Raw genomic sequence first — 25,104 nt, forward strand, 5'->3', positions numbered from 1 at the left:
TTAAGGGTGCTGAGAGTTGGCAAGAGAGACCCTCCTATTCCCCTCAGAGTGGCTTAACAACCTATACCCCTTTCCCAGGGAACTCTGGGAACTGTAGTTCTATGAGGGGAATGGGACCTCCTAACAAATCTCAGCACCCTTAACAAACTACAGTTCCCAGGATTCTTTGTGGAGGAAGCCATGGCTGTTTGGAGTGGTATGATGCTGCTTCAAACGTATAGTGCAGATGAGGCCCTCGTTTGAGTTGCCCCATCAACATCTGAACAGGTGCCTTCCCTGAGACGGGAGTCCAATCAAGGCAGCTAGCCGAGTTCAAGTTTGTTCACAGGGTGAATTCTGGGGAAAGGGATGGGAAACACTTAAATGATGAACTAGGAATCCTCTGTGTTTAAAGCAAGTGTTTTACCGCTGAGATTTTCCCTTATGATATACGAAGTTGCCTTATATTGAGCTAACAGTTAAGACCCCCAGATAGAAACATATTTGAAACGTGCTTCAAAAAGCCCCCATAAAAATAAGGCAATGAAGAATTATACTACAGAACAACTACTTATACGTTGTTCGTATTCTGAAGTACATTACAGATCACAGAATCATAGAATTGTAAGGTTGGAAGGGATCCCCAAGGGTCATCTAGTGCAACCCCCTACAATGCAAGAATCTTTTGCCCAGCGTGGGGTTCAAACCCACAACCCTGTGATTAAGAGTCTCATGCTCTACCAGCTCATTCATCTATCTATCTATCTATCTATCTATCTATATCTATCACTATACATTATATACATTATAAATATATTGATATTTTTATATAATTTATATTTCTGTGGGTCTTATTCCTGGTTGTGTTTGTTACATAAGGAACATGACGACACATATTGTACATTATACCATGTAGGACCATTTATCCGTCTACTTCACTACCGTCTATACTGGCTGCTCTCTGGGGTTTCAGGTAGGAGACACTCCCAGATGCCAGGGATTGAAACTTCTATGTGCAAAGTAGATGCACTGACACTGAGCTGAAACCTTTCCCTTAAGACATAGAAAGCTGTCTTATACTGAGTTAGACAACTGGTCCCTTGAGCTCAATATTACCCACACTGGGTGGCAGCAGTTCTCTAGGATTTCAGGCACAAGGACCTTCCCAGCCCCACTTAGAGATGCTGGTGAATTTAACCTGGGGCCTTTTACGTACTACATACTCATCCAGACTGCTCCATCCCATTACTCTACATGCACGCACACAGCAGTGTTTAAAACATCCTAGCATTTTCACTGTTGCAAAATAAATGCATTGCTTTCCATTTCTCTGGCGTGCCTTATATCATTCCTGTAATCTGCTTTGATTGTGTGTGGTTGGGTCAGATATGCAGTTGACACAACCTTGATGGCAGAAAGTGAGGAGGAATTAAAGAACCCTTTAATGAGGGTGAAAGAGGAGAGTGCAAAATATGGTCTGAAGCTCAGTATCAAAAAAACTAAGATCATGGCCACTGGTCCCATCACCTCCTGGCAAATACAAGGGGAAGAAACGGAGGCAGTGAGAGATTTTACTTTCTTGGGCTCCATGATCACTGCAGATGGTGACAGCAGTCACAAAATTAAAAGACGCCTGCTTCTTGGGAGAAAAGCGATGACAAACCTAGACAGCATCTTAAAAAGCAAAGACATCACCTTGCCGACAAAGGCTGGTATAGTTTAAAGCTATGGTTTTCCCAGTAGTGATGTATGGAAGTGAGAGCTGGACCATAAAGAAGGCTGATCACTGAAGAATTGATACTTTTGAATTATGGTGCTGGAGGAGACTCTTGAGAGTCCCATGGACTGCAAGAAGATCAAATCTATCCATTCTGAAGGAAATCAGCCCTGAGTGCTCACTGGAAGAACAGATCCTGAAGCTGAGGCTCCAATACTTTGGCCACCTCATGAGAAGAGAAGACTCCCAGGAAAAGACCCTGATGTTGGGAAAGATTGAGGGCACAAGGAGAAGGGGACGATAGAAGACGAGATGGTTGGACAGTGTTCTTGAAGCTACCAGCATGAGTTTGACCAAGCTGCGGGAGGCAGTGGAAGACAGGAGTGCCTGGAGTGCTCTGGTCCATAGGGTCACGAAGAGTCGGACACGACTAAACAACAAAACTGCGTAAAACCGGTGGCACGAGGAAAGAAAGAATTTCTCTCCATTCAAACAATGCCAAGTGTTCTTTCTCCTGCACAGAACATTGTTCACGAAACATACCTTCGGACAATGCCCAGATTCTGGGAAAGAACTGCCTATGTTGTTTTGTTTGCAGGCGCTTCTGAAAACAACAGATGTATAAACACAGGAAGCCTTATGACTTCCAGAGCTTTGCGTCATGTGACAGTGGACCTTTGCTGTGGTTTTAATTTTGTTAGCTTAACCAATAATGTTGGGGGAACTTCAGGCCAGGGGGTGGGGAGCCAGCCCTCAAAGCCTCTCTTATCTGGCCCTCAGAACTCTCTCCAAACCACACCACCTCTCCTGAGGCCACACCTTCTCTGGTCCTTCTTTATTGCACTCTGAGCATCTTGCCTGCCTGGAATGTGTCCTTGGAATATGGTAAAGTTAAGCCAAATCGCCACCAAGTTGCTTTAATTTGTCCCCCGAGTAAGTTGCAGTTTTGTGGTAATTTTTCACCATGGCAACATGACACATTTCATGATAACAACGCTCAATGAATCCCACCCCATGAATCTTTCTGGTGCCTCGCCATAGCTAGCCAGGCCACTGGTACCCGAAATCAGGATCATACTCCTGAAATTTTTGCCCTGTCCTGTAAACTAATTCAAATGCACTAACTGAGGTATCACAGCAAGTTTTTGACATAAAAGTCCTGGGGGTGAGGGAATCAAATAAACTGCTTGGATTTTTTTTTTATCAGCAGAGAAACAGGTAGGTAAGTAAAACTAAATGTGGGCATTTCCTGGAATAGATGAGGTCTTAGACGCACCTGCCAAGATGCAATCTTGGATCTTTTAAGAAGGGGAAGTGCAACCTCACCTCGAACAGGTCAACTGCCACTTCCTTTATTTGATAAACAGAGAGTGACTTTCTGCTTTACCCAGGTTGCACTTCAGCTCCTGTAACAAAACGGCCAGCTGCTGAGCTCCAAGGCTAGGGAAATACAAGGATTTCTGCCTTTGATGCTGGCTGCTGGGAGGGTCTGAAAGGTGCATACAGTTCTCTGCAAGGGCCAGAAGGTGGACAGGGAACCATTCTCAAATAAGAGCACTGCATTCCCTTCTGGGCAGCTTTCCAGAGGCCGCATTCCAATGGTGGGAGGGGCCAGAGGGGAAAGTAGGTGGGGCAATGAATGCAAATTTCATCTCTGTATAGTAGACTACACAGAGAGAGAGATCTGTCTCTGTCCTCCGTCCAGGAAAGCAAGCAAGAGGCATGCTCAGAGTTCAATGACCTATCCTAGCTGGGCATAATAATAATAATAATAATAATAATAATAATAATAATAATAATAATATAATTGCAGTAGTAGTAGTAGCAGCAGCAGCAGCAGCAGCAGCAGTAGTACCCTGCCCATCTGACTAGGTGAGGAGGGAGCAGGGCAGGGCTGTTGAGAGGTGTGTCTTGGGAGAGAGTCCAGGGGGCCAAACGGAGAAGCTTGGAGGGCCACATTTGGCCCTTGGGTGAATATGTTGTTAGTTCTTTTCACTAACAACATTTTAGCTTCATGGAATTTTTCCAGCCCTGGCTTGGGATGCATGAGAGAACCTTGGGACCTTGCACAATCTCTTGCTTACAGAAAACATGTGGAATGAGTTTGGCAACTCCGCTGTGATGGAGAAAGATAAAAAGAGTAAGAGCTGAGTACCTGTTTGATGGTGTTAAGACTTGCATTGCAGGAAATGGAGAGGGTCAAGTAAATGCCAGTGGGTAAGAGGAAGTCGACTTGAATGCTCTGGTTCGCTTCTTTGGACCAAAATTCTACGGGGCAAGCAATCCCAGGGGGCATCCTGCTCCGGTCTCAGCTACAGCCTGCCACCAAGGAGAAGCAGAGAGGACAAGTTAAACTTATGTATCTGTAAGGTCTCAAGACAGATAGATATGCGATGGTTTTCAGTTTTGCCCCCAAACAGGCTGAAACTAGCTAGGGGTTTATAAACAAAGAATTTAGCACCCGGATCATCTTTTCGTCTTTCCTGAAAAGCAAGTTTGCTGTCCTTATGAGAAGGAACGCAATCCTAAGGACTAGAAACTTAACCAAAAAAAGAGAGAGCAAAATAATACCAAGAAGTTTGGGAGGCTCGATTCGCCACCTGATCATTAGCCGGAAATTAATGCTAATAAAAATATCACCAGGATTGTGGCAGTTGTCGGGAGATATCCTATTTTTTCTGGACCCATGAGTAGTAAAGGGAAGTCATTGGTTGCCTAGAACACACAAAAACAAACTTCCACCTCCACCCCACCATAATTATTGGAAAGAGGTCTCCCTTTCAGTTGGAATGGGATGGATGCAATAATAGATATGCCTCTCTGCAAGTTTCCAATGCTTAATTCTGAAAGGTAATAATATAAAGGTACCATGTCTCAAAAAGATAAGCCAACTTGCACCCTTTCCCAAGAGAGCTACACGAGAGGCGGAGATTCAACAGGTGAGGTTTCTTCCCAGTACAGCATCTCCATGTAAATCCTGACGGTGCCAGGTGCTAACTTTCTAGCCACAATACACCTGATAAAGGACTAGGAGGCACCAGAACCTTCTGGGAAAGAGTGGTGTGTGTGTGTGTGTGTGTGTGTGTGTGAAGCAACATCCTACCCCACCCGAAATAATGCAGCTTGCAGGACCCTCGGGTGCCATTCGTCAGTCTTCACCACTTTTGCATGCCAGCCCCTCAGAGCATATGTGCTATTTCCTCATCTGTTGCTAAGCTGGGTGCAAAAATTCCCAGAAATGCAGGCTGTGGTTCTTGCTTTTTTTAAAAAAAATAAAAAAGTATTATCTGTTGAGTCCTTTTGGCCAAGATGCAGCCACCACAAACCACACATTCAACTTCCTAGGAAGGGAAGGAAATATAAGCATGGGGGGTGGGGGGTCTGAGTGGTGGGGCAGGGTGGGGGTGGGGGGGCTCAGTAGAGGAAATAGAGAAGAGGCTTCACTGACACTCTCCCTGCCCTCTGCAGCCGGGACACACACATCAAACCCCAGACATGTTTACAAGATGAGCTTTGGCATGCCAGAAGCATTTATGACTGTTGCTTGTTTTGAGTTACAGATGCATAAGCTGAGGCAGGGATGACTCGGCGGGGGGGGGGGAGCGGCTAGGGGCTGGGACAAACACACATTTGATGCCACCCCAGGAGACTCCAGCTGTATTTGAAATACATTAGTGCAGGGTGAGAGGTGGGGTGAGAGTTAGCAGTTCCTGCTCACATCACCTGAAATGACACATTTAAGGCACATGATACTCCCCCAACAAAGAAGAATCCTGGGAACTGTCGTTTACTCCCACACAGAGCTGCAATTCCCAGCCCTTTTAGTAAATTGTGGTTCCCAGGATTCTTTGGGAACTACTTTAACCCCCCCCCCCACACACAAAGCTACAATTCTGAGAGCCTTTAACAAACGAAGGTGGCCAGGATTCTTTGGGGGAACCGTTCTTGGGAACGGTAGCTTACTTCTATGGAACTACAATTCCCAGCACCCTTAGCAAACTGCAGTTCCCAGGATTATTTTGAGGGATGCCATGTGCTTTCAATGTGCATTGAATGTGTTTTTATATGTGGATGCCAACTAAGCATGACCACTGATCTATCTACCCTGGATTCGCCTGCTCTGACTGGCAGCAAATTTCCAGAGTCTCAGACAGAGAGGATTTTTCCCCTGTCACTTGTCAACAAAACAATGCTTTTATTTTTCACATTTTCTATCCCATTTTCTCAAGGCTCCCAGATGAAGTACCTGGTTCTTTTCCTCTCTTCCACCTCTACCCCGCCCAAACACTGCATTTCATAATTTTCACAACAGCCTTGCGAGGTAGGTAAGAAGCCCGAGAGACAGCTGAGCGGTAGATTTTGAACTTGGAAGTTCTCTTATCGTTCTTTCACCACTGCACTACACTTCTAAGCAGAGATGGCAGGCTAGGGAGGCTTTGCTGGACTCCAGCTCCCATCAGCCCCAGCAGGGCCAGTGGTCAGAGATGGTGGGATCGCAGTCCAGCAACATTTAGAGGAAGGCAGGGTTGAGGCTGGATAGCTCAGTCGGTAGAGCATGAGACTCAAACTCGGGGTTGTGGGTTCGAGCCCCACATTGGGTGAAAGATTCCTGCATTGTAGGGGGTTGATTCTATTATTCAAACTCAGGGCAGTGAAGGCAAGTGATGGAGGCAGGTAGGGGCAGTAAAGGAAAGTGGCAGTCTAGTTCCGGGATGGGGAACCTGCGGCCCTCTAGGCGTAGTTGGGCTCCCAACTCCCACCAGCCAATGGTTAGAGCAAACTGAAAACAGCTAGAGGACCACTGGGTCCTCACCCCTTTGATAAGGTCTGAATTTAGGACTTCTCACATGCTCCCCAAACATGTCCATCACTGAACTCAGGTGGAACAACACTAGATGCAGGTGGAACAATGGTAAGGCAGCTTCCTATGTTCCTAACTCAGAATATTATTTATCTTTAAAATGTTACAGCTTGCCTTTCCAATGCCGACAAAACATCCAAAGGCAGCCAATGCCACTGAAAATATACTGCACAATGAAAAATCAAAATAGCTCTGCTTCGGAGCATGTCGTCCAAATGATGGGGGGGGGGGGTCAGACTGGTGCGGAATCAGATGTTCCCTCCTGACAGTAGCGTTTGTGCCGAACACTGAGTAACAAGCAGAATGTAATGCTGTTTGGGGTCACTTGAGATTTTTTAAATAAAAAAACCAGACCAGGTCGTTTCCAAGCAGAGTCCACAGCCATCAATAAAATCAGTCCAGACAGTGCCTGTTCTCAGTTAAGTTCCCGTTTCCCAGCACAGGCAAGATTGCCAACAACAGTTGCTGAGAAACAGGAGTTCTTGACACAGCAAGCAAATACTTTCCTTGTCCTGCCCCCCCCCCCACAGGGAGAGATGTTTTGTTCTGGCAGCGCATGGAGCTAAAGGCCAGTGCTGGTGACGTCGTAGCTGTGACATCATGAGTCCATGGCTGCTGACCTCCCGTTCCATTTCTGGAATCTTATGCCACATTCCTGCATTTTTCTCTTCGACCTTCAGAGGGGGTGAATCCAGCTTACCTCCCCCCCACACACACACACACAACAGACCCCAGGAGCAAAGCTAGCTTACCAGCCAGCCCTGTCCATCTACAGGTCACAGAGACAGAAATATTACTCTGCTAGCTAAGAGAGCAAATTATCATTCCCCTTGATAACGCAGTAGCCCTACACTAAGTGCTTTGTTATTACAAATCTGACTTGCCAAGCACTTACAATGCCAGGCAAACTTGCACTTAGGATAGAAAACAACAACACATGAAACAAAAACCTCTACAGGCCACACTGGGGGGTGGGGGTGGGGGTGGGGGGAGACATCTGCAAAGATGAGGCATTTATTTGCCAGGGGTATTTTCAGAGCATAACAGGAAGAGGATGACTTAATAAAGCTGGGAGGAGACCAATATAATGCATGTTTGTATATACTGATACATAATTCAAAGGAAAATGAAACATTTTCCAACAGCCAAACACTGCCCATGTTTCACAAGCTTTCCCCAACCCCTGTAACAATGAGGACTTGAACGTTAGAAATGTAAGCCCTCTTATAAATACATACAGTGGTGCCTCGCAAGACGAAATTAATTCGTTCCGCGAGTTTTTTCGTCTAGCAAATTTTTCGTCTTGCGAAGCACGAAATCCCATAGGAATGCATTGAAATTCAATTAATGCGTTCCTATGGTCAAAAAAAGTCCAAACAAAGCCAAATTTGGTACAACAAGAGTTTATTAAGTGCTCTTTAAAGTCACACATGCTGTAAAGAGTATTTCAAAAATTGAAGGAACAATAAATTAAGTTTCTAAACATGACAGAAAAACATTTAAAAATCAACAAAGTGTACAGTACATTTTCTAAGACTCTGGGGGACAACTCGAAGAAGGTTCCTCTTCCACTCTTTGCTTCTTGCTGAAGAACCCCCTCCTCAACTGTTCCCCCAGCCACCCACTACACAGAAATTCAAATCCAGATTTTTTTTAAAAAAAAAACAGCAGAGCGGCCCAATGGTCACAGAAAATCATAAAAATGCAGAAAAAACCACACAAGCTTCCAGATTCTTGCAAACCCCTCCTCAACTGTTCCCCCAGCCACCCACCACACAGAAATTCAAATCCAGAATTTTTTTTAAAAAACAGCAGAGCGGCCCAATGGTCACAGAAAATCATAAAAATGCAGGGGGAAAAACACAAGCTTCCAGATTCCTGCAAACCCCTCCCCAACACCAAGTCCTTGAATTCCAAAGACCCCAACCCAAAATCCAAAACCCCCCCAAAAAAGTTTTAAAAGTTTAACTTACCAAATGGCTGCAAAAGAAGTTTTGGGAAAGCTTCAAAAATCACCAAAGTCTTCAAAAACCTCAAAAAAGGCTACCACACCGCGTTCTATGAGTTGCTCCTCGAAGTCAAGTCGCAACTGTATTAACGGTGTTAAGAAAAAGGAAACAAACTTGCAAGATGTTTTCGTTTTTCGTCTTGTGAAGCAAGCCCATAGGGAAATTTGTCTTGCGAAGCAGCTCAAAAAACGCAAAACCCTTTCATCTAGCAAGTTTTTCGTCTTGCGAAGCATTCGTCTTGCGGGGCACCACTGTACAGTGGTACCTCGGGTTAGGAACTTAATTCATTCTGGAGGTCTGTTCTTAACCTGAAACTGTTCTTAATCTGAGCTCCCACTTTAGCTAATGGGGCCTCCCACCGCTGCGCGATTTCTGTTCTCATCCTGAAGCAAAGTTTTTAACCTGAGGTACTATTTCTGGGTTAGAGGAGTCTGTAACCTGAAGCATCTGTACCCCAAGGTACCACGGTACTGAAATTCTCAGAATACCGAATCTTGCACAGGAGTGCGGATTAGGTTTGTCAAGCTTCTCTCTATAGCAATGAGGACTAAAGTCTTAAAAATGCATGCCCCTTTAAAATAAATGAGAAGATTCGCAGAATACCAGATCTTGCACCAAACTAGGGATTAGCTTCAAGGCTGAGATAAACAAACCAGTACGGACCCGACCCGTGGTGTTATTTATTTCTTGTCTGGGTTAAAACTGAATAGCATGGCATATAATACTTCTGCCCCCCCCCCCGTAAAAATCAAAGTAAAACTATTTTCAGAACATGTCATACTTCAAAAGGTTGAGGAGAAAGAAGCAAACAGTTGGCCCCACAATGAAGATTAACAACCCCATAGCTCTTGAGCTTCAGAGAGCTCAGCATCCTTAAAAAAATATCAAGTCTGCTCCATACAAAGACATAACACACCCCAGCAGTAAGACCACTCCTCCCCTCTCCCCATAACACTAAAGCAACAATATCTACCACCCCAACTGCAAAACTGACATCCTTTATTTCAGACCTCTAAGCCCCAATTTAAACATTTTATATACCGGTACTTTGCAACAGTCCTCCAGCTTTTCAGATCAAGGCTAAATCTTTAGCCAAACATGATTTTGGGGACTCCGATAATATAAGTGTGCCTGCTGAGGTGACCCACCTTAGGCCAGGATGCTGAGGTGCAGGCAAATGTTATTATCATTATTTTAATTTGTTTTTATTGAAAGTTTTTCATGGATAATAAAGGTACCTATAACTCACAATCTCTCATGGCCAAATCTGAAATGTTTAATGGCTCACAGAAACAGAAGGTCCCCCAGCATCTCCAGTTAAAATAAATCAGGCAGCAATATAAAACTGTGCGGAAAAAACAACAGTATAAACAGTACAATAAGAATGATTGGAAGACTCAGTTTGTCAGAAGCCTTTTTAGTTAAGTGTTTATTTAAGTATTAATTAGGAAGATTAAGGTTTTTTCTGCACGTAAATCTGCTTTTTCTTCTTTCTGTATTTTCTTCTTTCCTTAATTGTTTTTTCTTTAATTTTCTTTTTGTAGTATGAGATTGTAAATTCTTTGTATATGTGTGTAATTTAAAATAAAATAAATCCAACAGCATCTGCTGGGAAAATCCTCTACCAGAACACCAGGCTGAATAAACAGTTTGAGTTGGTAGAAGACAGTGTTCTAAGGGCACTCTGAACATGCTCAGAGGCATTGAGCTCAAGGTCCTATACGTGCACATAGCAACCGTTAGAAACTAATCTAGATTTCCATTCACCTCCATTTTACATTTACCCCTCTGGTAACAGGACACACAATTCCCAAGGGCTGAAATTCAGTCCAGAAAAATCCCCACCTCTTCAAAAAAGGAAAAGAAAGAGCATCGCAGAGAAAAACAAGCATCATGTGCTCCTAAATTGGGAGGACTGGAATGGGGTGGAATTCAAAGTCAGGATAAAAGTCAGAGAGTTGCATCCCTGCTAGGTTTTACTCATGAGTACACCCATTCAAAAGTATTGCGCCTGGACTAGCCTTGCCCATTAATCTCAAAGGGTCTACTCTGAGTAAGGGCTGGATACAACCCAGAATAAACCAAGCGTTGCCGCCTGCTACGATCCATCTCAGAGTATGGAAATTCATGAGCCTAAAACGAGCCGAGCCCATTAACTTCAATGGGTCTACTCCGAGTAGGACCAGCTGCTGGAGAAGACTCTGGATTCCTGGGAGGGCAGAGGCTGACATACAGTGTCAAATCTTTATTCATGATGCGCCCACCACCCCTTCTACTGACCTGAGGATAGCATCCATGATCCCTTCCCCGGCAGGAAAGCAAGCGGATCTCTTGACCGGCGCCGACCGAAAATATAAATAAAAATGAACTGAACTGAACCGAAAAAAATAAAATTAAATAAACCTTGCCAGGGAGAATCTGGAGAACGCCGGCCTAGGAAGTCTTCGGCACCCCCCTCCTTCCCGCAGGCTGGGCTTGGCGCTTTCCAAGGGACCGTTTGCAAAGTCTCTGCGGCAACAGGAAGCGTTTGCCGACAACTTTTTCTCGCAGGCAACACGCACAAAAGGACCAGGGTCAGCCTTCCTCAACCGGCTACCTTCCAGATGGTTCTGGACTACAACTCCCATCAGCCCTCAAGCCCAGGCAACCACCCCGGCCCGAACAGCCTCCAAGGGCAGCCCCACACAGGACGCCCTGCGGCATTGCCATCGCTTCTTGAATTTGCACCCTGCCTTCCCTCCTCAAGGAGCGCAGGGCGGCAAAGAGATGCAACGTCTGAAAACGGAAGCAAAGTCCTAAAGCGGTTAAAACATTAGGAAAACCATTACGTATTACACTCAAAAAACGTCTTTCACTTAAAAACATTCTTCCATATTATTGCTGCTGTTTTATCCAGAGTTCAGAGTGATTCAGGATTTCTGAAGAGTCGATTTAAACATCTGATTTTTCTCTGCCAATATTTATTTTTTTAAAAAAAAACCTTTATGCACAATTTTAGCTGTTAAACATGTTCAATGCAGCACACTGAGCATCAGTGGCCTTTTAGATATATCTAGTAGGGCCTTTAACAAAATATTACAATGCGGAGTCCTCTTGTTGATGGTGCCAGCCGGACAACACCCCCTTTTTCAGAATACTCCATTCCATCTCCCTATACGAAGGGTTGCCAGTCCAGTGCCTATTACCACCATGGGACCCACAAGGTGTCCCGGACTCTCAGATTTAACTGGGAAACAAAAAAGATCCATAATCATGAGCAGTAGAACATACCCTCAGGTATCTCTAATTTTTAGTTATGCCATGCTTCCCATGTCCGCCATTATTATTATTATTTTAGTATTATTTTTTTAATGTCATTATATATAAAACAGAGTGAACAATTATAACAGACGGAAAATAAAAGGTGAAAAGCCAAACTATGAAAACAGGCATGTAGAATCAGTGGTTGCAGACGTGTTAAAATTGAAGTCAAGACGATCACCTTTAACAAATCACCAAGTATTTAGTTCCAGATTTGCTAGGCTTCTGACGAAGGTTGTCCTGATAATGGTGGTTTCACTGTATAAGTCATACAGGAATGCCAAATCATATTGGAAAGTGTCTTGCGGTTCTAGTCCTTGTCAAAATCCCAAAATGTGCATAATTTCCTCTGTTGTGTCATTATTATTATTATTATTATTATTATTATTATTATTATTATCATCATTATCATCATCATTACCTGCCATTTACTAACCACCTCCTCCATGGCAGCCATTTTGTGACAGGCACTGACCCCTGCCTTCCACACAAAGAGTTTTCAGCATTCCATGCCCATGGAGCATGCTCAGTCTCAACGGACCTGTTTGGGGACCTCTCCCCTCCCACCTTTTGGGTCCCCCCCACTATTTTTGGTACTTCCACAAATCTTGTCCCCTGCCCCAGTTCCGCAGCAGTTTCTTAAAGTGATAAGCTATTCATTTTGAGGCCCTCGGGGCCCCACCCACACTGCTGCACACCCTTCAACATTTCTCAGATGAAAATGGGGACACTTCTCACTCCCCTTCTCTACCCCCCATTTTTGGTCAACCCCCCCCCCAAGCATTTGGGATCAAATCAGAAGCTGGGATGGCTTTTGTAGTTCCAGGACTGTCTCTGTAAAATAGGGACACCAGGAGGGTATTCTACTGATACCTCCCCACTCTCCTTAGTACAGCATAGAAGATTCCCACACTGAAAATGACCTCGCTGTAAGAATGCAGAACTGAAAAAAGGTGTAAGGCAGTGTTTAAGAAATGAAAGATTCTATTCCTTGTCAGGAGGAAATACCATTTCTGCTAGCAGGTTTCTCTTTCAGTTGGGGTGGCACTGCATATGTCTGAACGAAAATAACCTCCATTTTTATTTTTATTTCAAATGAAACACTGTGCAATTACCACATTTTTCGCTCCATAAGATGCACCTGACCATAAGGCGCACCTAGTTTTTATAGGGGGAATGAAAGGAAAAAAAATATTTAAAGGGAGTGCTGAGCAGAGCCTGTATGCATCCCAGGCTCTGCTCAGCGCTCCCTTTCACGAGCTGCGTGGAGCATGCGTGCGGCGCTTTCAGGCTTTTCCCCGAGGAGGGAGAAGGGCAGCCCCTGCTGCCCTTCTCCCTCCTTGGGGAAAAGTCCCCAAGAGCCACACACCCACACTCCACACGGCTCTTTAAAGGGAGCTCGGCTCTTGGGGGCTTTTCTGGGAGGTGGGGGAAGGGACAGAGCCACGCTCTGTCTCTTTCCCCACCTCCCGCAAAAGCCAGGGATAGCCGCGCGAAGCCTTCACAGGGCAGCAGGATGAAGGCTCCCCGTGCCCTGCGGAGGCTTTGCGCCACTAAGGCAGAAGCTGGAACAGCTAGAGGGAGGGCTGCGCAGCGCTCCCTCTAGCTGTTCTGGATTCTGTGGTAGCCCGTGAGCCGCTCAGGAGCGCAGGGCATCTGCGCACAGCCTGCCCACTGCTCCCAGGGCTGGAGGGGGAAGCCCGGATCCCCTCCCAGCCCCGGGGACCACACATTCGCTCCATAAGACGCACAGACATTTCCCCTTACTTTTTAAGAGGAAAAAAGTGTGTCTTATGGAGCGAAAAATACGGTAGCTCTTTGCCAACCAGTCCAACTTTTGCTGCCCCTCCAGGTGTTTTGGACTTGATGAGGCTGACAGAAGTTCCATACACCTGGTGCACACTACATTGGCAGATGCCATGCTAATCTACAGCTATAGCTGATGCATCCACTGATTAGACCAAAATAAGCTTTCAGCTCTAATTCGATCAACAGTGTACAGTAGTACCTCGGTTTTTGAACGTAATCCGTTCTGAAATGTTCAAAAACCGAAACCTCAATAGCCGACACCTACGCCTCCAGATCTTTAAGTCACATGTTCAACTTCCGAGGTTTGTTCGAAAACCGAAGCATTTATTTCCAGGTTTTCGGCATTCAAAAACAGAAATGTTCAACTTCCAGGACATTTGAAAACCACTGTACAAAAATCTAACAAATCACTACATATGTATCCATGAAGAACACATTGGACTGTAAAAAATAATATGTAATTATATTCAAGGCAACAGGCTTTCCTTCAGGGTTCTCTGTGCCCCTCCTACAATCCCCTTTCATGGTTTTATTGTCTATGATGTTTTTAAGATTGCACTTGCAATCTGCTTTACTGCTCCATATTCCCTTCAATCTTTGGAAGCTGCAGACAAGCAGAAAATGCCTTTGATAAGGGAATAATTATTAGCCATCGCAAACCTCTCTACAGAGCTTCTCTGAGGTGGTGGTTGTGGTGGTGGTTGTTTAATCCTTCAACCCTGCCTTGCTATATGTGGAGATATTTCTGTAAGTCACTTTTTACCGGAAGACAACTTCTGCTTATTTGAAGAAGTGTCTCGGTTCAATTACTTTTGAACGTCTGATCAGGAAGTTGCTGTGTGCTAATTGTTAAATGTGTGGTTGCTAACTTTTCAGCTGCCCGTTGTAGCTTTGGCACCTCAAATAATAATTTGATTATGATGCCCCCGCTATCTCTCCACGCATGCACACACACACACACACACACACACACAGTGATTTCTGCATCTCACGCTGCCCATAAAGGAATAAGAACAGACCCAGCTTTCCCCCCTTGCTCAGTTGGCAACCTCACTTGGCAGTCTCAAATGAGGCACCTTCTGCTATCACATCCCACATTTTATTTGAGTAACATTTTGGCCTATCTCAGTCGGTCGAGCATGAGACTCTTCTCATTAATTACAGTAAATAAAATAAACCATGAGGACTAGAATATTCGCTTTACTTTTAAGAGGGAGTTTCCACACCTGAGTGGTAGAGCCTCTGCCTTATATGCAAAAGATCCCTGGTTCAATCACCAATGGCATCTCCCGGCAGGGTTGGGGAAATCCTGGCAAGCCATTGCCTCCTAGAGATATTTTAGAATACAACTTGCATCTGTCCCAGGGCAGCAGAGCTATAGCCCAAAGCATACTGAGGGCACCAGGCTGGTGAAGGATGGGATAGAGATGATACCAAGATCCCAAAGGCTGCTGCTTTTTCTTTTTTAGAAAAAGCTCTGTGACAATTATGGCCGATTAGGCAACTTTAAAAGCTCATTGTGCATCACCCATTCCTCGCCTTTTCAACACCCTAATAGGCGAATGGGACAAAGTAAAATGTTTTTGAAGACTGCCTGCTTAATTGCCACCACAAGACAAACAGGAAGGCTGCTTAGTCTTTGGAGACTACCATCTTCCACAGCTGGACAGCTGTTTTCAGCACCACCTGCAACTCCTGCCTTTGTGCCACAGTTTATTAAAGGACCCAGTCAGGTGCACATGGGTGCATGGGTGCAGAACCAGGCTGAGTCCGCCTTTCTTAAATGCTCGGCCCCATGAACCATATATAACAAGCTTATATCCCATTAAAAAAGCAAAAGCAAAACGAACACGTTAAACTAATGAAAACAACACGCCCATCCATGCAAATAGCAAACAATTAGCAATGCATTTAACAACCCTCCAAAATTACTGAGTTTAATGAAAAATTCATGGAAATCCATACAAATAGCAAACAATTAGCAATGCCCCCAATAGACCTGGGATTAAAATAAAATCTGCGTCCACGTCTTGTTAGCAGTGCCTGCCTTGATCACTCGTAATCTTAGGAACAGCTTCCCATTACACCAAAACACATCACTGTAATAAAGGCAGTGGTGGTGGCTGGTGACTATTGAGACTCAGCCAAATTAGGAAAGAGACGACAATTGGAATGCGCTATAAACATGTGTCAGGGGTTTAGGAGCAGAGGCAAGGGCAAGGGAGGAAACAGAGAGCGAAGGGGAGGAGGCAGAAGAAAAGATGAGTGATGACGACGACCAGAGATCTCCGAGTCTTTCCAGTGAATCAGAGGATTCACAGAAAGGAGCACCAGTGGCCAGGGCAAGGGGGGAGTCTAGGGGGGCACCCCAGGAAGATAGAGCCAGAGGGGACTCAGAGGAGAGCAGTTGGAAATCGGGACCAGCGTCACCGCCAGAGAGCAGGGAAGAGGAAGGGAGCCAGGGGGCAAGCGCTGGCAGCTCACCACAGGAGGGAGGGCACGAGTCAGGAGTGGCCACACCTCCATCGGGGAGCGAAGAAACGGTTAAGCGGAAAGTGGAAGGTTGGGCGCGCGCGCCAAGTTCAAATGCAGAGGAAGGCGGCGCAGTAAGCAGCCCGGAAAGGGAGCCAGGTCCTAAAGCCCGGCGCAAGGAGACAGGAGGGTCCGGGGGGTCAGCGTCAGAAGAATCCCGGAAGGAAGAGACCCCGGGGGGTAGAAGGACCCAGAGGAGGACAGTCAGGCGGAAAAGGTGGAGCCGGGCTAGGATATTAAGTTGGTGCACACGGGGCGGAGACTCAGACGGAGCTTCGCTGATCTAGCTACTAGACGTAGAGTTGCACGCAGCAGCTTGAGAATGGAAACTGTAACTCAATAAAGACTTTTACTAAATGATCGCTGGCTAGCGTGATCCTCTGTGAGCTAGGATCTTCAAGCAGCTCTGACAGTAAGCTCCGTCTCACAATTGTGGGCATCTACAGCCTCGAGGAGGGGAGAGAAGCAGGTGCCTACCAGCGAGCTCACGAACGGCAGCCGACATGACGGCTGAGCAGCAGATAGCGGAACTTAGAGAAGCAGTGTCACAACTGAATGCAGCGGCTCTCGCATCCAGGAAGAGAGAGGAGGAGGCAGCTGCCGCCTGCAGGGATCTCCAGGTCAGGTTAGAAGTGCTTACAAAGCAGACACCCAGGCAGGAGGGAATTGGGTTGGCGAGACGAACAGGCGGTCTGGTCTCTCACTTCGATGGGAACCTGCAACAGTATCCCAACTTTAGAGCAGACGTACTGTGCGCACTGCAACTGCTGAATAAAGACTTTAGAGATGAGCAAGAGAAAGTGGGATTCATCATGTCCCATTTGCATGGGGATGCTAAAGCATGGCTGCGCAATTTATGGAGAGATAAGGATCCGGCGCTCCAAAATGCGGATGCCTTTATTAAAGCGATGGATGGGTGTTTTTTATCAAGCATTGACGTGGATCTTGCCCGGAAGGAGGTGCATGGACTAAGGCAAGGGAGGGCCAGCGTGAGGCAGTACCATGCCCGCTTTTTCGCTTTGGTCAGTGCCCTGGAATGGGACAGAGATTCGGCCCCTGTAAGAGACCTCTTTTGGGAGGGGTTACACAGCTCGATTAAAGATGAAATCGCGAGGGGGGAGAGACCCCGGACCACCCAGGAGGTCGTTCAGAGGGTACTGGCAGTGGGGGTGCGGATGGAAGAACGTCCGTGGAGCAGGGACGAAGGGCGTGGAGGGCGCGAACCAGCCAGGGGCTCCTCCTTCCTTCCCAGAGAAGCAGCGCGTGCGCAATCCACGCCTCCGCCAGGAGGAGGAGCGGAACCTATGGAGGTTGGAGGTGCAAGGGCTCAGTCAGCAACCAGAGCCCTAGCACCGGCAGCAGTGAAAGCGAAGCCTCCTAGAGGGAACAGGAAGTGTTACGTCTGTGAGGAGCCAGGGCATATGGCGAAAGAGTGTCCCCAGAGGCTCCACAAGCTCACTGCAGCCTCAGCAATGGTGACTGCAGCAACGCAGCAAGGAGGACCACAGCAGGGAAACGACGCAGTCTGGCTGGAGGAAGAGGCCCTGGGGCCCAGCCAGACGTGTTAGTGACGCAGTCCCCAGAGATTTTACAGCCCGTGAACCCCCTCCCGCCCAAACCAGTAGTGAGGCTCACCGCATCTCTCCAGCTGCCCAATGGAATCACCATGGACGTGCCAATCACCATTGACTCAGGCAGCAATGCGGACTTTATAGGGCAGGACTTTGTCGACAAACACGCTATACAGTTGCTGCCGGCCACACTGCCCCTGCAGGTTGTCACGGTGGATGGCAGGGAGCTGCTCGGGGGGCAAGTGGTGAAGCAGACGCCACCAATGGTGATGCGACTGGGGAATCACAAAGAAATCCTCAGCTTCAACCTCACTCAACTATCGGATACGCCCATTGTATTGGGAATGAGTTGGCTGGACAAGCACAGCCCAACGCTGGCTTGGTACCAGAGGCAGCTGACCTTCGGCTCTTCCTTTCGTGCTGAACACTGCATCGTGCCCCGGCAGGAAGGAGAGGAAGAGGAGTCACAGCTGCTGCTAGGCACGCTGCAAGCGATTCCCCACAAGTACGCAGAATTTTTGGAAGTTTTCTGCGAGAAGGAGGCAGACAGGCTACCCCCTCACAGACCATATGACTGCAAAATTGACCTGCTGCCGGGGGCGGCGCTGCCTAAAGGGAAACTGTATTCCATGTCAGAGGACGAACTGCAAGAACTCAAAGAGTTCATAGATCATAATTTGGAGCGCGGTTTCATCCGAGAGTCCAAGGCAGCGGGGGGCAGTCCTGTATTCTTTGTTAAAAAGCGGGACACGCCCCAAAAAAGACTGGTAGTGGACTATCGCATTTTAAACAATGGGACCAAGCCATCGGACTTCCCCATGCCCCGAATCGACGACCTCCTCGCAAAGGTACGCAAGGGAAAAGTGTTCACCAAGTTAGACCTGCAAGGGGCGTACAACCTCATTCGCATGCGGGAAGGAGATGAGTGGAAGACGGCCATGTTCACGCCACTGGGTACCTACGAATATAGAGTTATGCCTTTTGGATTGCAAAATGGCTCCCACGTTTTTCAAGCTTTCATGCATCACGTGTTGGCGGGACTTCTCTACAAGACGTGCGTCTGTTTCTTAGATGACATCCTGATCTTTTCGGAATCGCAGCAGGAGCATGACGGACACGTCAAGGAAGTGCTGAGCAGGCTAAAGCAACATAGGCTCTACGCCAAGCTGGAGAAGTGCCAATTTGACGTGACGGAGGTGGATTTTCTGGGCTACAAGCTGTCTGACAAGGGGCTCGCCATGGACAGCGCCAAGGTTCGAGCGGTGTTGGATTGGAAGAGCCCACGCAACCGGAAGGAGGTCCAACGGTTTGTCGGCTTTGCGAACTTCTATCGCAAGTTTATCAAGGGCTTCGCTATGCAGACAGCGGCCATCACAGACACGCTTAGCTCCAAGAAAAAGAAGTTCATTTGGACAGAGCAGGCGGAGCAGTCCTTTCAGGCACTCAAGCGTCTCTTCGCGTCGGAAGAGCAGCTGCTTCATGTCAACCCCAGCAGGCCGATGAGGGTGGAGACAGACGCCTCGGACAGAGCCGTGGGGGCGGTCCTGCTGCAGAAGGACCCGCAGGGGGTGTGGCGACCGGGAGCGTTTTACTCCAGGAAGCTCAGCAAGTCCGAGCAGAACTACACCATCTGGGACAGGGAGTTGCTGGCCATTCATGCAGCGTTCAAAGCGTGGAGGCACTTCCTGATCGGCGCCAAGCACACGGTGCAGGTTTGCACGGACCACAAGAATCTGGAGCACTGGCGCACGGCACAGTTCCTAAACCAGAGGCAGATACGTTGGGCTGAGTTCTTTGCGAACTTCGACTTCCGCATAGAGTATGTCCCGGGGGACACTAACATCATGGCGGACGCTCTCTCCCGTAAGCCACAGTATCTGGAGGACGCAACGCCAGCGGCCGCCATGCACATCTTCGCACCAACAGTGTGGGCGTGCGCCGCGGCAACCGTGGACCTGGAGGCAGTGCGACGAGCGTTGCAGGATGACTCCTTCGCGCAAGCAAAGATGGCAGAGGTGCAAAGGGGCAAGGCAGCGGCCGACGGTTTCCAGCTGAGAGATGGATTGCTCATCCGTAAAGGGGCCATCTACGTGCCGGGAGACGACCTTCGCGCCAAGGTGCTGCAGCAGCTGCACGACGCGCCCACTGCAGGGCACTTTGGCAAGGAGAAGACGGTGGAATTAGTCGCCAGGGATTTCTGGTGGCCTGGAATGAGAGGGGAGGTCGCAGACTACGTGGCGAGGTGTGACACCTGCCAGAGGGCCAAGCCAGTGCACAGACCGCCGGCCGGACTGTTGGAACCGCTGCAAACTCCGGTCGAACCTTGGGAAAGGGTGGCCCTGGACTTTGTCACGGATCTGCCCAGCTCGAGGGGCAAGACGGCAGTGCTGGTGGTGGTGGACCTGTTTTCCAAGATGGCACATTTCATTCCGTGTGCTAAGGTGGCCACGGCGGAGCAAACCGCCAAACTGTTCATAGACCACGTGTTCAAGGTTCACGGTCTGCCACGGTCTATTCTGTCCGACCGGGGGCGGCAGTTCATCTCGAATTTCTGGCAGAAGCTGATGGGCTTCCTGAACGTCAAGATCAACCTGGCGTCGGCGAGACACCCGCAGACCAACGGGCAAGCGGAGCGGGTCAATGCCATCATGCAGCAGTACCTGAGATGTTATGCAAATCAACAGCCTGCGACGTGGGTGGATTACCTGCCGCTTGCCGAGTTCGCCTACAACAACACGAAGCACGTGTCCACGGGGGTCACGCCGTTCTTCGCCAACAACGGGAGGCACCCCAGAACCTTCCCGGGACTGGAAAGAATGGGGGAGGGGGAGCCGCAGACAGCAGATGCGTTCGCGTCGGAGCTGCAGGAAGTCCACGATCAGCTGAGGCGCCACCTGGAGCTGGCCAAGCACGCATACAAGGTACAAGCGGACAAACACAGAAGGGTTGGCGAAGAGCTCCACGTGGGAGACTGGGTCTGGTTAGCAGCCCACGCAGTGCCGGCCAGGTCGTTGGCCAAGAAGAAACTAGGGCATAAACAACTGGGGCCCTACCTAGTCGAAGAGCAGGTCAACCCGGTAGCTTTCAGACTGGCACTTCCGGAGGGTTCCAGAATGCATCCGGTGTTCCACAGATCGGTGCTCACTCCCTACAAGGCACCGCACAGGTTCCAGGAACCCGGAACGGCGCCGAGTCCGGTCAGAGACAGAACAGGGCACGCGGGAGTGGCACAGAAGGAGCGCATCAACGAAGTCACGGAGATTTTGGACTCCAGATGGGGGGAAGAGGGGGTAGAATACTTTCTCGCCAAGGAGGGCACCCCGGCCAGTGCGAACAGCTGGGTGCCGGGCTACGCCTTGGACGAACCTCTGCTCAAAGACGAGTTTCATGCCCTCTTCCCACATAGACCAATGCCAGCAGACTTTTTCGACGACTGGCTTTTCACGCCCACGCTTTCGGCCAGCACGTTCCGGGGGTTCGACTCGGATGAGGACCCGACACGAGACGTCCGTTCCCCGGAGGGGTCACCCTCGGGATCTGCCTCAGAACCCTCGTATTGGTGGGACGATAGACCAGAGGAGCAGTTCCGCAGAAAGTGGCTGGAATGCCCAGGACGAGCAACGCCGCCAGGAGGAAGTGAGGGAGAGACGGACATGGACGTTTTCGGGGACGACCCTGGTTTCGAGCACGGCGGCACAGAGATGGAAGCGGAGGTGACCGTCGTCGACGAGAGCAGGGAGGAAGACCCGGGAGACTTCAGATGGAGGCCCGCCACGGGAAGCGAACGATATCCGACGTTCGTCCCTTTGCAACAGCAGCACCCAGCTCCAGCACCGGAAGGAGGGGAGGGGGGAATGGGGGGCTTCGAGGGGGGGATGGATGTCAGGGGTTTAGGAGCAGAGGCAAGGGCAAGGGAGGAAACAGAGCGAAGGGGAGGAGGCAGAAGAAAAGATGAGTGATGACGACGACCCGAGATCTCCGAGTCTTTCCAGTGAATCAGAGGATTCACAGAAAGGAGCACCAGTGGCCAGGGCAAGGGGGGAGTCTAGGGGGGCACCCCAGGAAGATAGAGCCAGAGGGGACTCAGAGGAGAGCAGTTGGAAATCGGGACCAGCGTCACCGCCAGAGAGCAGGGAAGAGGAAGGGAGCCAGGGGGCAAGCGCTGGCAGCTCACCACAGGAGGGAGGGCACGAGTCAGGAGTGGCCACACCTCCATCGGGGAGCGAAGAAACGGTTAAGCGGAAAGTGGAAGGTTGGGCGCGCGCGCCAAGTTCAAATGCAGAGGAAGGCGGCGCAGTAAGCAGCCCGGAAAGGGAGCCAGGTCCTAAAGCCCGGCGCAAGGAGACAGGAGGGTCCGGGGGGTCAGCGTCAGAAGAATCCCGGAAGGAAGAGACCCCGGGGGGTAGAAGGACCCAGAGGAGGACAGTCAGGCGGAAAAGGTGGAGCCGGGCTAGGATATTAAGTTGGTGCACACGGGGCGGAGACTCAGACGGAGCTTCGCCGATCTAGCTACTAGACGTAGAGTTGCACGCAGCAGCTTGAGAATGGAAACTGTAACTCAATAAAGACTTTTACTAAATGATCGCTGGCTAGCGTGATCCTCTGTGAGCTAGGATCTTCAAGCAGCTCTGACAACATGCAACACCAATGACGCTAGAAAGCAGTTAAGTTCTACGCATTTTTACAAAGGGGTTTAAATTTTTTTGTTATAACGACCTAATTTCTGACTTATTTATAGCGTGTTTTTTCCTGTGTGTAGATCCACCTTTGCAGTTGGCTGGGCAGAAGGCAGCTAAGAAGATGTAGAATGGGGCACTACTAGGTGGCGCTAAAAGCAGAACACTGCAAGGCTGCACAGCGACATGAGCACACATTGGCTGTGTACACACCATCCATTTAAAACACATGGCTTAAAAAATTAACAATCCTGAGAACTGTAGCTTGTTAACAGTGCTGGGAATCATAGCTCTGTGAGAAGTAAACTACAGTTTCCAAGATTCTTTGTGCTTTAAACATGTTGGGATATGTTATGTAGTCTTTTTGCTAAGTAAAATGCATAGGATTGTTTCAGTAAAAGCACAGAGGAAATATTTATATGCTTAAGGACAAACTGGGCAAATCACTTCTCCTTGTAATTGAATTTTTATCTTCAGCGTTTTAATTAAATTTACTTCAAGCCTGATTAAAATGTTACCAGTCTTCAACAACCACCTGGGTTGTGGAGGAGAGGAAACATTTAACTGCAGCTATTTTTTCCCTGCAATCTAACACATTTTATCTTTGCAGAGACACTCAAACCTCCTTCTAGAAGATGACTCATTTTATTCATTGCCCTTTCCACCAGCTTAGCCTAAATGTCTTTTGCATGTTTCAGTGAAGCCACAGAAATTATCAGGGTGGTTGTTGTTTTTGCAACCAAGGTGTAATTTGGAGAGCCTTGTGCAGCGTAACCCAACCCTAGGAATGTCTACTCACATGGGATTTACTCCTGGGTTAGTGAGCATCCATGGGAGCAATCATCAATCAATAAACTGGGATTTACTTCTGCATAAAGTTGTGCAGAATTCTGCTGTTAGATAATAGATAAAAATGCAATCCGAATTTTAACTAGTAGATTAAACAGCTGATCCCGGTACTGTGTTGATTAATCAACTAACTACTGTACTGGATTATTGCTCTTGAACTGGTAGAGGCTGGTAGACTCTGCCAGCTCTGCATTTAGGGCAGGGCAGGTGATTCCCCAAGAGGGCGCAAAATTGAGAAGATCCGTTTGGGGGAGCCAAATTTTGGCCTCACACAGGGCGTCGTATTATGAAAGATTACCAAAGTCTACCCCTGACTCTGCTCGCCATCCCCACTAAATAGCTTTCCTGGCCGCCACGCTCGCTTCAACTGGAGTTGATGTGGCCATCTGTTGGCAGCCATGCAAACTACAGCGTGACAACAGTCTTGCATTTTTATGTAAATAGAAATATTTTCCATTCTGATGCCAGTGGCATTACTTGCATGCACTATAAGCAGTGTTACTTTTCAAGAAAAAGAGGTGCCAGAGCTCACCATGAACTTCTCCCTTGTTCTCTTAGAATGGCAAAGGTGTCCACCTGAGAGGTGCCAGAGCTGAGCTCCGGTGAGCTCCAGCAGAAGAAAAGCCCTGGCTACTCTGAGGGCCTCATATGCATCAGAAAAATTGAATGCAATCACCATAAATAAATAAAATTAAGTTGTATTGATTTATTTTAAACCTTTCTACACTGCCCTCCAGTTAAAAACTTCCAGAGTGATTTACAATAACTCATAAAACAAAATGGCAATAATCAATAAAATAGTTAAAAGGTAGCACCAAAACCAACAAATCAGCAGCTGCTATTATGCAAAAGTAAGTCCGGTTTGGTTTCCCATCCCAATTAAAATGTGCATTGTAATGTGATGCTTTCTTATAAAAGTTTGAAAAATAAATAAGTAAATGAATAAATACACAGGAGTTGGCTGACTTAGCTCTATAGTCCTAAAAGTTATAACAACACTTTGGTATTAGTGCATCCTGTGTGGATATGCTTTATAATTTATACTATGGGTCACAGATCCAGGCTTTGACATTTCCCATTGGCTGGGGCACGTAGCAGAGCGACCCATGGTCTCTGCTTTTTGCCCTGGCCATGGAACCTGGCCACGGAGCTTTGGCACTGAAAGCAGATGATGATAAAAGGTATTCCTTTCTGATCCTGAAACTTCATTACCTGCTGTTATGCACCAGCTTGCTATATATGGCACGATATCTGGGTTAACAGTTAAATTCACCTAATCTGAGCTGGTGTGTATACACACCCTGCCAGACCTACAACTGCATTGGCACAAAACAACTGTCCTGAAACTCTGTAATATACCTAAGAATCTATCTAAACTAGAACAACTAAAATTGACTCCCTTGCAAAAGGTCTAACAACTAAGCTCAAAAATTGGTCAAAGCTAACATTGTCATGGTTGAGGGCAGAGTTTCTGTAACAAAAATGATGCTATTACCATGCTTTCCTTTTACTCATTCTGAGTCTTATCAATAAACATACCTAATTTTCATGTTAATAGTTGGCAAAATATATATATTAACAAGAGACCACGGCTACCTTTATAGGATCAAGAACAGAGATATAGCAATACCTATGCTAAAATGATATAAAGACTCCGCTCACTTATACAATATCCTTTTGATTTTACAAGGCTCAGACCAGGTCACATGGTTAAAAATGGAGGATAATGGGGGCCGAGACTTCATGTGTTCACTCTCTTATTGGAAAATGGACAAGAAGACATTGTTAACCTCTTTCTAAA

At 47.6% G+C, this 25,104-nt stretch overlaps 1 protein-coding gene and 1 long non-coding RNA gene across 3 annotated transcripts in view; one reads left to right on the forward strand and one right to left on the reverse strand.

Moving 5' to 3' along the window:
• Positions 1-12,330, reverse strand: part of PIK3CD (phosphatidylinositol-4,5-bisphosphate 3-kinase catalytic subunit delta) — a 43,590-nt gene extending 31,260 nt beyond the window's left edge. Inside the window, exons 1-2 of one of the 2 annotated variants that reach the window (XM_083512908.1) lie at positions 12,288-12,330; positions 3,852-4,015 (exon numbers count right to left, since the gene is read on the reverse strand). In XM_083512908.1, the coding sequence (XP_083369034.1) occupies positions 3,852-3,992 (141 nt within the window). In that variant the 5' untranslated portion in view covers positions 3,993-4,015; positions 12,288-12,330. Of the gene's footprint in view, positions 1-3,851; positions 4,016-10,846; positions 11,345-12,287 lie in introns of those variants that run through there. The other variant, XM_083512907.1, reaches the window with a different exon arrangement.
• On the forward strand, positions 11,443-24,008 carry LOC310711493. The gene is made up of 2 exons (XR_014528499.1): positions 11,443-11,842; positions 23,862-24,008. It is a non-coding gene; the product is annotated as an uncharacterized lncRNA (long non-coding RNA).
• Positions 24,009-25,104: the final 1,096 nt, after the last annotated feature.

The sequence above is a fragment of the Podarcis liolepis genome (assembly GCF_965112155.1).
Source record: "Podarcis liolepis genome assembly, chromosome: 7".
Lineage (NCBI taxonomy): Eukaryota > Metazoa > Chordata > Lepidosauria > Squamata > Lacertidae > Podarcis > Podarcis liolepis.